This window comes from Canis lupus, chromosome 16, assembly GCF_048164855.1.
Source record: "Canis lupus baileyi chromosome 16, mCanLup2.hap1, whole genome shotgun sequence".
NCBI classification, from domain to species: domain Eukaryota; kingdom Metazoa; phylum Chordata; class Mammalia; order Carnivora; family Canidae; genus Canis; species Canis lupus.
In genome coordinates this window covers 60194883-60206476 of record NC_132853.1, presented here as the reverse complement: position 1 = coordinate 60206476, position 11594 = coordinate 60194883, and the positions used below count along the sequence as shown (strand labels likewise).

Here is an 11594-nt window from a genome sequence, read left to right as displayed (position 1 = left end):
AGGGAGGGGCAGAGGGGGAGGGAGAAGGAGAAGCAGACCCCCTGCTCAACAGGGAGCCCCACGTGGGACTCGATTCCAGGACCCCGAGATCATGAGCTGAGCCAAAGACAGACGCTTCGCCCACTGAACCACTCAGGTGCCCTCAGCCATGTTATTTAAAAAATTTTCGTTTTGGGGTTTTTTGTTTGTATATTTGTTTGGTCTTAGTAACTTGGGTACTTTTCATAAAAATTAGCATTTCACTGAAGTATAACACACATATAGAGAGTGCCCTCTTGGGTGTATTCTTGGTGAGTTTTCCAAAAGTGAACAAAATCTTGAACTAGCTGCCAGATTAAGGAACAGAGCATGGCTAGCCCCCCTCGTCCCTACTGCCGGGCCCACCAGCCCACCTGTGGCACCCTAGGTCAGTAGTACCTGTGTTGTAACTTTGTTCTGTGCCTCCTCCTGGCTCCCTGTAGCCCTGTGTGGCCGTGCTGCCGTCTAGGCCTTTGCTCAGCCTTCAGGGTATTTCTGACCTGGAGTTCTGCAAACACCTGTGTACAGGCTTTGACGCCATGTGTGTAATTCTCTGGGGTGTTGGTCTTGGAGCAGAGTAGCTGGATCGTAGGGTATGTGTGTGTGTTCACCTCTGGGTGAGACTGTAGGATGTTCGTTTCTTCAGTTTCTATTTATTTTTTCTCTGCGAATATGTTTGATACCGTAGATTACACAGAAGAGGGAGCAGGGCAGCCCCGGTGGCCCAGCAGTTTGGTGCCGCCTTTGGCCCGGGGTGTGATCCTGGAGACCTGGGATCGAGTCCCACATCGGGCTCCCTGCATGGGGCCTGCTTCTCTCCCTCTGCCTGTGTCTCTGCCTCTCTCTCTGTCTGTCATGAATAAATAAATCAAATCTTTTAAAGAATAAAAATAAAATAAAAAGAAGAGGGAGCAAGAAGGAAAAGACATCTAAGGGAGACACCCAGAAATTCTTACAAAAGTCCCAGGCTGGCTGCAGCCCTCAGGAACCGAGTCACCATTGATGTTAGACACTAATATAAAATTTTACAAAAGTTTGCTTTTTGCAGCACTCAGCAGGTACTTGTCCAAAAGGAGGGTTCTCTCTACAGGCTCCTGACTGTGATGGGGACCCAGGTACCTCACCTGGCGCAGGGGACCTGGAAGCCAGAGAGGAAAGACAGATAGATAGAAACACACAGTCAAGGGCGTTCTCTGCTGGTCCTGCCTTCGGTTTTTTCCTTGCTCTCACCCCAATCTCAAAACCTGGTCCCAAGACCCCATGCTTATTTTTAAAAATGCTCTAGCCCTTTAGACTTTCCCCGAGGCTTCCTAGTTCCTGCCCTGAAGCTGTTTCTTCAGCTTTAAATCACGGATGAACCCGCTATATATAAACACGGGCAGATAAGTTTCTGCATGAACACGTGTTCGTTTCTTCCGGATAAATAGCGAGGAGTGCAATCACTAGGTCAGATGGCGTCTATTTAACTCATAAGAAAGGTGTAAATGTCATTTTTAATCTCTCCCTGCCAAAATGTGTTCACCACTCCTCGCTGTTGATCCAAGTGGCTAGAAGGTGCTATATCGGGGCGTGTGCAGGGAGCTGGGGAGGCTGGTTGTTGGCAGTGCCTCACTGTTCGCTGAGACTCGGTGGGGCCGTGGAGGAAGTGGTTCCCTGGCACTCTTTCAGGGTCACAAAGCATGTGGCCACCACATGCAGAGAATTGGTCCCTTTCAGTGCTAGGAATTGTCACCCGTAGGCAGGGAAGTGAAGCAGAGCCGGGGCCTGGCATCTGCAAGAGTCTGGGGTGGGGGCAGCAGGGGCGGTGGGGGGGCAGCGGAGAGGGCTCTCAGGAGCCATGTGTGTGAGGCAGCAATACCAGGTCATGTCATTTTTTCTCTTTACCTTCCCACTCTCCAGTGTGGCATCGTCCTGGGGGCCCTGCTCTTGGTTTTCTGCTCTTGGATGACACACCAGTCCTGCATGTTCCTGGTGAAATCCGCCAGCCTGAGCAAACGGAGGACCTACGCAGGCCTGGGTGAGGATAGCGGCGCTCGGCTGGGCAGCCCTAAGCCCTTTCTTTTTTTTTTTTTATTTATTTATTTATTTATTTATTTATTTATTTATTTATTTATTTTTATTATTTTTTAAATTTTTATTTATTTATGATAGTCACACACACACACAGAGAGAGAGAGAGAGAGGCAGAGACATAGGCAGAAGGAGAAGCAGGCTCCATGCACCGGGAGCCCGATGTGGATTCGATCCTGGGTCCAGGATCACGCCCTGGGCCAAAGGCAGGCACTAAACCGCTGTGCCACCCAGGGATCCCCCTAAGCCCTTTCTTGGGAAGCGCAGCGTTCGAGATCTGGGTGCAGGGCCTTGCTCTTTTATTTACTTTCCATCCACCGTATGATTAAAGAGTTCCTTGAACAGCAGGTTTTCTTCCTTATTTTAAAATTTAATGCCGTTTTTAAAAACCATTATGAGAGACACATGCTTCACCGGGGTGACACTTACTCTCCTGTCTCCCGTTTATGCAAATTCCAGTAGAGCGCCTCCCTTTCCAAATTCAGGCAGGACCAGCGGCCTTCAGCCCCACTGTGCACTTGCTCATCGTCTGCCTGTCCTGAGCACCCAGAGCCTTCCTTCAGAGCTGCCTGCCGGGGGTCTGTGGCACTTCCCTGCTTTGACGGTGTGGAGGAGACGGCCGTCGGGCCCAGGCTGGTGGCTGGGATCCAGTCCCCCGTCTCTAGCACTGCTGTTTCCTGATGTTGTTGGTTGTAATTTCATTTCCTTTAGGTCTTTCTTCCTTTGATATCGGCCAAGGGTGAGGAGGCTGTGCTTTCTGCTTCCTTTGGGTTTGGACTGCTTCCTGGGCCACTTGGCTCTGAGAGCAGGGCCCTTACATTCCCACCGCCCTCGGGCTGCTGTGCTCTGCATCCCGTGCTGGCGGTATTTGCATGGGGGTTCTCAGGAGCTGAGGAGACTCCCCGGGCTCTGGATGAAAGCCCCCCCACCCCCACCCCCCCACCCCCGCCCTACCGCCTGCCTCCAGCCAGTGTGTGGCCAGGTCCATGCAAAGCTCTCACAGGGAGAGGAGGCGGCGAGAGGAAGTGGTGTGCAGATTCCAAGGGGCCAAACAAAATAAAAACATCTGCAAGGTCCACGCGTGGGCTTTTGGCAGCACCACCTCTGGTTTCCTTCCAGTTCGTCTGCTTTTCATTGGCACCAAGATACTAGCATCTGTTCTGACCTCAGAGCTGAAGGAGTGCCTCCTTCTCTCCTTCCCCATGAGAATGGTGCCGTGAGGCTCTCTCACTGTTGCTGGAGTCACTTGAGGAAGTGACAGTTACAGGTAAAGGGACCACGCTGATGTGACCTGACGCAGTTCAGGATGCCACGTGCTCCAGGGCACCCCTTCCTCCGCCTGCAGGGCCGTGGCCTTCAGGGTAGCCTATTTCTCCCCTCCAAAGGTCTACATATTCCAGGGTTCCTGTGGCACGTGCCCCTCGAAGTGCTTGGCTGTGCCCTGATGGGACAAGTGGCCCTAGACCACGGAGGCTGGTGGCTCTTGACAGCGGGCTGTCTGATTATTCTTAGAAAGTCTGGTTTGGCCAGGTGGGAGAGGCTGAAAGGAAAGTGGGCAGTGGCCACCCTCACACTTGGCCGCCTGGGGCTCCTGAGCTTCAGCTGCTGGCTGTGACTGCAGCCCCAACTGCTAGAAGCACAAAGATCCCAGACCACCCGGGGTCTTCAGTTGTGTCTTTGGTCTCAGAGGAGAGGGCTCCATTGTGTGAGCTCCCACGGACCCCGTGGCCCTGTCTGCAGCATCAGCTGCCTTGGATCCAGGCTCGGGGCCCAGGACCGTCTCTCAGAAACAGAGACCCCACCGCTTGGAAAGGAGCCCTAGATGGGAAGAGCTGAGAGTCCCTCAGGTCAGCTGAGAGTCCCCTGTGGGTCAGCAGCCCTCCAGCACCTAGGCAGACTTACTGAAAGGGTCTTTCTCCTCGCCCTCTGCCTTCTCCTGGGTGGGAGACCCCATGAGAGCTTGCACCACAGCTGGAGAGGGTTTCCTGAGAGGAGGCCCCCCTGCATCATCGGCTGGATCCGTGGGCATTGGGCAGCCCCTGGGGGCAGGGATGTGACCAGATGGCCTTCAGCCAGACCTGCAGAGGGAGCAGGGCCTGGAGCGGCAGATGTCACTCAGTCTCCACGACAGGGCTGGGGTGTGTGTGTGGGGGGGAAGTTCCATGGATGTGTCTGCCATGCCCAGACGTGAGTGAGACTTTGCCCCGTTTCTCGGTTTGGTGAGGCCCCTCCGCTGGGACCAGTCCGCAGTTACAGCTCTGGGGCAGCGTCTGTTGACGTCACTTCGGTGTTCTGGTGGCTGCTCTGGGGGCCCGTTGGTGACTTTCATCCCCTTCTTACCTGCTGCTCCCTCGCCCTCTGTGTCTTGTTCACGGAGACTTCTCTAAACCTCCTTTTCAGGAGGTAGACGTGCCAGCCAGCCCGTCTCCCCTGGTGTTGCCAGCCCCCACCCTGCTGACTGGGGCTCTGAGCTCTCAGTTGTGAGCGCCCATGCTTTTGGCACTATGTCTGCGGGCCCATCGTTTGGCCACCTGGGGTCCCGGGGTCCTGGTCTGCCTGCTGCCTGCCCCTGGGCCCAGGTGGGGCCTGCAGAGGGCCTGTCCAGCCAGTTTTCTCCCTGCCGGCCTTCAGTTGTGTGACCTGCATGTGTGGCTACCTGGTGGGCTGAGGGCTGTAAGGCCAAGCTTTCTGACACCCGGGGGTCTGTACGTCCTCATGTATCCAATAAGGGCTTTCTTGTCCCCTGAGCGTGTGGTGCTGGAGAATCAGATGCAGCCCAAGGCCTGGCTCTGGGGACGACTGGGTCGAGGTTACCCTCATATCTTGAACAGCGCAGTTTGGCATGTGTCCCACCTTCTCCGGCCTGCTGGTGCTGGGCAGTGGTCAGGAGGAAGCCTTGGACTGCTGAGGGAGAGCGGGTCCTGCACTGAGCCGGGTAGCCGGAGCGTTAGCCCTGTGTCCACAGCAGCCTTAGAGCCGCGGGCCAGGGAGTGGCCCCAGGGGGAGAAGCTGCTGCCCGGCCTCCCAGGGGAAGACGGGGAGAGCCCTCTGGATGCCCATCCTCGCTCTGCACAAGAGCACTGGTTAGACTGGGATGAGGCCCGGCCTCTTAGCTGCAGAGTTCCTGTCACAGGGAGGGCTGACCCAGGAGCTCTGGACTGCACCGAGGCATGCTTGCTTAGAAATCCTTTTGCAGACACCTGCCAGCCCCCCGAGAGACAGTCCTGGGCCCCCTCCGCCCTTCCAGTGCGTGCTGGGTGGGAGGCTGAGGGCTGGGGGCTGCTGGATCTGCAGCACATGGATCTGCACATATGAGGTGGGGGTGGGGGAGGCTGGGGCAAGAAAGGGGGGAGGGGGGAGCGGAGAGGCCAGAAACTGGGACGGTCCCATCCAGGAGGTCGTCCTGGGCCGCCCCCTGCCTTGCTGAAGTACCTCGCTGTCCAGGGTGCAGGTGTGTCCTGGAATTTTTCTGGCAGCTGCTCTGAGCATTTGGAATGTGCTGTAGATACTCAGCTTCCTCGAGGGGAAGGGATGGCCGGAGCGGGGCCACCTCTGTGGGGCACGGAGTTCTGAGTCTGGTCTATAGGTGTGGCCGTCCTTGGGAGCCTCTGAGTGCCTCCCTTTGGTGACAGCGGGCCTTGGGCTGCTGGCTACTGTCTGGAGTCCTTGGTTTGTGAAGGTCTCAGCATGGCCTTGAGTCTCCGGCATCAGACGAGCCAGGGAGGCCGGCGTGACCGTCAGGGCGGGGGCCTGTGCTGCTCACCGGCCCTCTGCCCGTGCGTAGCCTGTGTCTTGTGCCAAGCTTCCTTGCTTTTGGCAACGCTGTACCTCTTCCTAAGTAATTTAGAAGTGACGAGTGTTGTTTGGACTCATTCACAGCAACTGGCTGCATGTTTCCTGCTCTCCGAGCCTCCTGGGACCGGCAAGCTGGGCTGTGCTGTCACACGCACCCCTTTCTGGTCGCTCCGGGGAGATGAGAACTTCCTAGAGGGTGGGAGGACGCAGGGTGCCCGGGCCGTGCTTGGGTCCTGGGACAGGTCTTGCCGAGCCAGCTCTTGGTGTCTCGTCTGCTCGCAGACTTCTGTCAGGAAGGGAGGATGGGCAGCTCCTCTCCGCTGGAGGACGTGCAGAGCTGCACTGGTCGCGCCATCCCCCCTCCGGCCCCAGTGTGCGCAGCTTCGTTGTGGGCACCCCCCACCCCAGACTGTGTGCGGAGGCCGCCACTTCACCCCAACAGCCTTTTTTTATTTTTTAATGAAAAAATTCAACTGCCTGTGTCTTTCCCTCTTTTTTGTTCTTTTTTTCTGTGGTTTCCATTTGGATGGTAGAGCTGAAAAAAACACGAGACTAAAATCTTATTATTATTATTTTTTTTAATTTTTATTTATTTATGATAGTCACACACAGAGAGAGAGAGAGAGGCAGAGACACAGGCAGAGGGAGAAGCAGGCTCCATGCACCGGGAGCCCAACGTGGGATTCGATCCTGGGTCTCCAGGATCGCGCCCTGGGCCAAAGGCAGGCGCCAAACCGCTGCACCACCCAGGGATCCCGAGACTAAAATCTTAAAATGCTCTCCTTATACCCTTGAAACGCCAGATTGGCCTTCCTGGCTTCCCTGGGTGGTGTCTTGACCGGTGTGCTTCTCATGCTGTCAGACTGAACGCTGATTCTCTCTCTCTGCACTAGCCCTGCACGCGTACGGAAAGATGGGGAAGATGCTGGTGGAGACCAGGTACGTGGTGCCGCTCGCCGGCCTCACCCTCTTCCTCACCTGCCCCGAGGAGGAACCTGAGCGCTGTTCTACACCCACCCACATGTCTCGGACATGGACTGCTGTATGAAGTCATACTTGCCTCAAGTGTCCCTAAATAGTTTAAAGTTCAACTTATCGTATCCTTAAAATGAGTGTCGGGCAAAAGTCTTATTTAAGTCTTACTGAAGAGGATGTAAAAGTGGGGAGCTGGGGGCTCAGCAGAACCAGAGGCTTGGCTGTAGCTCCTGTCAGCATCGCCCCCAACACCTGCCCCCAGCCCCGCACGCTGTCGCCTCGAGGTGGCATTACATGGGAAATATCCTGTCATTCTCCCTTTGTTTGTTTTTTAAAGATTCTATTTATTTATTCACAAGAGACAGAGAGAGAGAGAGGCAGAGACACAGGCAGAGGGAGAAGCAGGCTCCATGCAGGGAGCCCGATGTGGGACTCGATCCCTGGACTCCAGGATCACACCCTGAGCCAAGGGCAGGTGCCAAACCACCGAGCCACCAGGTGTCCCATGTTTTTCTCCCTTTGGAGTGAAGTTTTAGAAGATGAAAAGAATTGCTGGGAAATTACACTTCTAGGCTTATAAATTAGGGAATTGTGAATGCAAAAGAACAATCCTCTGAGAGCAGTCGATTGTTATTTTAACTTGTGTAGCATCACGGTGGGTCTTGATAGCCCTGGAGAGAACGTGCACAGTCTCCTTGGAGAGAGAAGTGTAGTTATTCAGTGTTTGTTCCAAGTAAAAGAGCCACTTGCACCTGGCGCACCCCAGGTCTTCAGGCCGGCGAACGCTGGAAACTCCACCTTGCGTTGGGCCAGCCCTGGGCGGTGATGGGCCGGTCGCATCGGCAGGGACGGGGCTCGGCCAGGGGAGGAGACAGTGGACTCCTGCTAGGATGGGGCCCTTTCAACGCCACCTCCTTCTCCGCAGCATGATCGGGCTGATGCTGGGGACCTGCATGGCCTTCTACGTTGTGATTGGCGACCTGGGGTCCAACTTCTTTGCTCGGCTCTTTGGGTTTCAGGTGAGAACCCGCTCAGGGGCCTGGTGCGTTGGCAGGCTGTGGCTGCTCCTGTGGCAGCTCCGTGTGATCTCCTGCAGGGCCATGTCTCAGCCCCATGGGGACAGGTGAGGGTGAGACCAGCAGCCTGAGGTCGGTTAGGAGAAGCTTCTGGATGCCCCGGGGTTAGTTCCGGGCCTGCGGGTGGGAAACTCTGGGGGCTCAGTGAGGTGATGGCTGCCCAGCACGCTCGGCTCCCCCCAGGTGACTGGCACCTTCCGTGTGTTCCTGGTCATTGTGGTGTCCCTGTGCATCGTGCTCCCACTCAGCCTGCAGAGGAACATGATGGCCTCCATCCAGTCCTTCAGTGCCATGGCCCTCATGTTCTACACCGTGTTCATGTTTGTGGTGAGTGACAGGGGCCTGGGGCTGATCTGGCCACCAGCTGCTTCCTGGGGGTGACGGGGAGGTGGTTGAAAGTTGGGGAAGCGTTAGAGTTATTCCGGTGAACCCTGGGAGGGCACACGGGCCGCCTGGACTTGGGCCAGCACCGCGAGGGCGCCAGGGCAGGGGCACGGCTGATGCCCCAGGAAACCGAGTGTAGATGCTCCTCATTTTACCGAAGGGTGTTCTATGTATCGTTTGTGCTCAGAAGTCAGGGTGCTAGCGCTTCATCACAAGGGGCGGGTTGTTTCCTAGATGAATGTTTATAGCCGGCCAGTTCTGGGGGGTCCCGTGTGGAGCGCCCAGAGACCTCTCAGTAGGAGCCCCTGGAGCCTGAGGGTCAGAAGTCTCAATCCTGAGTGAACGGCGTAAAAATCTTTGCCGCTTTCCTTAGAAAGCTGAGTGCTGGGTGGACGTTCCCGGTCCCCCAGGTGTGAGGGCTGCCCAGTGGTGGTAGCACTACTCTCCAGACAGCCCGGTCCTCTGAGGCTTTGTCTTAAAATGTGGGGGTGGGGGGGCACCTGGCTGGCACAGTTGATAGAGCGTGCGACTCTTGATCTCAGGGTCGTGAGTTCGAGCCCCACATCGGGCACACAGGTTACTTTAAAAAAAAAAAAATTGTCCAGATGGGCCTGGGAAGGGCCTGCCCAGTCTGCAGGGACCATCCTTTCACCTGAGGCAACAGAGGTGGGCAGGCAGGTGGGCCTCACTGTGCCCCCTCTGTGCTATGTGTTTGGAGCACGGGCAGCTGCCCCGAGTGCCAGGAGGCCCTGCGGCAGGAAGTCCAGCTCGCGGCACAGCACGGGGCAGCGAACTGGGGGGCTGTGCGTCTTTAGGTGCCCAGCCCGGCATGGGGGTCCCGAGTCCTGCCCTGTGTGCAGGTCGGTCCTGAGCGCTCCATTCTCGTCCTCGTGCAGATCGTGCTCTCTTCTCTCAAGCATGGCCTGTTCGGGGGGCAGTGGCTGCAGCGGATCCGCTATGTGCGCTGGGATGGTGTCTTTCGCTGCATCCCCATCTTTGGCATGTCCTTCGCCTGCCAGTCGTGAGTACCGTCTGCCCCCGGGGGCCCGAGGCGCGGGGGTGCTCCTCGGGCAGGGGTCTGAGGCCCGGGGAGGGGTGTCGTCTGCTCTCTGTAATGGGCGATGCAGGCCACTGACTCGTAATGTCTCATTCTGCTGTGACTTGTTCCCCCTCCAAGCTGAGGGAGAGAGCTGTGTGTATTTTTATCGAGAGAGAACTCGACTTTATTCCTGAGATGTGCTGTCGGCAGCACTGGGGACAGTGCCCAGTTCGCCCCCCTCCCCCCAGAAGAGTTGGCTGTGGGGAACACAGAACAGCCCAAAACCATCTGATTCACACAGTCCCAAGCATTTTGCCAGAATTGAGCTATTCGTGTGAGAATATTTAAAAGGAAATTGCACAAACATTGACTTCCGACTGCCACCGGGGCGCCTTCGGAGGGGTGTGCGCGTGCGCGAGTGTGCTTTCTCTCTGGCACGCGGAGCTCTGTGAATGCAGATCAGGCTATTTCCATAATTCCAGCAGCATTACCTTCGCCACCGAATGACAAGAGCCAGTGATTCATGCCCGGTCGGAACGGTAACCCGCTCAAAAGAGAGGCGTAAATCCGGCACGGACGGGAAAAGACCATCAGTGCACGGGGGGGTTGGCAGAGCCAGCCCCCCCCGGAGCTCCAGTGGGCATGTATTGTGCCAATCGTAAACTAATGTGGCAGATAGAATTTGCTCGTGCTGCTGTGTTTACACCCACATGCGAGATCCAAATCGTCATTTCCCACTTACTGTCTCTCTTGGCAGCTCGGTTTCCACCAGAACATGCTCCTCTCTTGCTGTTCAATGTCCCCATTATAATTGGTGACAGAAGTTACAATCTCTTATGGTGTACCTTGTTACCAGTTGTCCTTTTTGTCTGAGTTTGCTTTTTAAAAAATAAACCCGCGGTTGGGCTTTTTGCTGGTGGCCACGTCGTAGCCGGCGCACATCTGTTAGGTTTGGTTCTTAGGTCAAATTACAGCTTCTGGAAGGGCTGTGAGCCCACATCCTGTTCTTCTGTACGAAGGGGGCGTCGGCCCTATGGCTATGCCCACGTTCTCCGCAGTGAGTGGCTGGCAAGGGGGGTCCACAGAGCTTGGAGTGATCAGTTTGCTGACCTCCCCGTCCTTAAAAACATTGGTCTTTGCCAAGGGCCGAGACAGAGCTCTCCGCTCCTGCTGTGTCTCTGCACCAGAGTGCATGAGAGACAGGGACTTGCTCGGTGACCCCCAGGTGACCACCAGGCCCTGCCTGCCTGACTGGTGGCCTTTTTGCAGGGATGGGCCAGGCCTCTGCTTTGCTCTTCCTGTCTGGCCCTTTCTGGTCTTACTTCATCGTAAACAAGTCCTTTGTGGTGCAGAGCCAATTAGGCCCTGTGGGCCAGAGAAGCGGCCAGCACAGTGCTGAGCCCAGAGGGGCCTTGTCCACGTGGAGGCCCGGGGCTGTGTGTTGGGGCTACATGTGCAAAATCCATCTGACTGGGGTAAAGTGAGTCTTGGGACTGCTACACAAGGTGGAGGGCCGAGCTGGGTGGTCACGGACATCTGTGGCTCTCACCAGTGGGTTCCTGGGGCCTGGGCAGGATTAGACGGGCCCGCCACCTTGGCCTTTCTACACTCGTTCATGTCCCCGCACAGGGCACAGCCCTGTCCCCATAGTACCTGCAGCTCCTGGTGTGTGCTGGGGCCTGGGGGAGGGAAGGCCCGTCCCAGCCCGAGGAACGTTCGTGCTATTTCCCCTCTGGGCCTTCTGCCGTCTGCTTGGAGTGCACGGCAGCCTCTGCCTGGCACCCTCCAGCCAGGCTGAGGGGAGGGCGGCTGTCCCGGGTGCCCTCTGCCCACTGGGTGCCCCGGCGGGATGGTGTGCCTCAGCTGGGAAGCACGGGGGTCAGCTTCTACCCACCGGTTCTCCCACCAGCTCCTGTGTGCTTTTCAGTGACGTTTCCTCTTACTTTCTCAAAGGTGGTTTTGGGGTTTGGCTCAACTGACTGTTATGCTTGTCCATGTATTGGCAACGATTGTCTGTGTCCTGACGCCCCCCTGCCAGCTGGCATCCTGCATGCGTGACCGCTGGCCGTGGCTCCCTCTCCTCCCGCCGGGACGCCAGGGTACCCAGGGTGGAGAGTGCCGCCTCTCCATCCCTCACTCTCCGCACAGCTTCAGCCCCACCTCTTTGTCTTGACTCCCCGAGTGTGGCCTCCCTTCCCAGGTCTGCACACGGCCCTCCCCTGTGCCCCTGCCCCCCG

At 56.8% G+C, this 11594-nt stretch overlaps 1 protein-coding gene across 6 annotated transcripts in view; it reads left to right on the top strand.

The window, feature by feature from the left end:
• SLC38A10 (solute carrier family 38 member 10) overlaps positions 1 to 11594 on the top strand; it is a 39692-nt gene that overhangs the window by 2137 nt on the left and 25961 nt on the right. For 5 of the 6 annotated variants that reach the window (XM_072781950.1, XM_072781947.1, XM_072781949.1 and 2 more), the window contains exons 2-6: positions 1918 to 2035; positions 6777 to 6822; positions 7784 to 7877; positions 8118 to 8261; positions 9215 to 9339. In XM_072781950.1, coding sequence (XP_072638051.1) covers positions 1918 to 2035; positions 6777 to 6822; positions 7784 to 7877; positions 8118 to 8261; positions 9215 to 9339 — 527 coding nt within the window. The remainder of the gene's footprint in view (positions 1 to 1917; positions 2036 to 6776; positions 6823 to 7783; positions 7878 to 8117; positions 8262 to 9214; positions 9340 to 11594) is intronic. The other variant, XM_072781951.1, reaches the window with a different exon arrangement.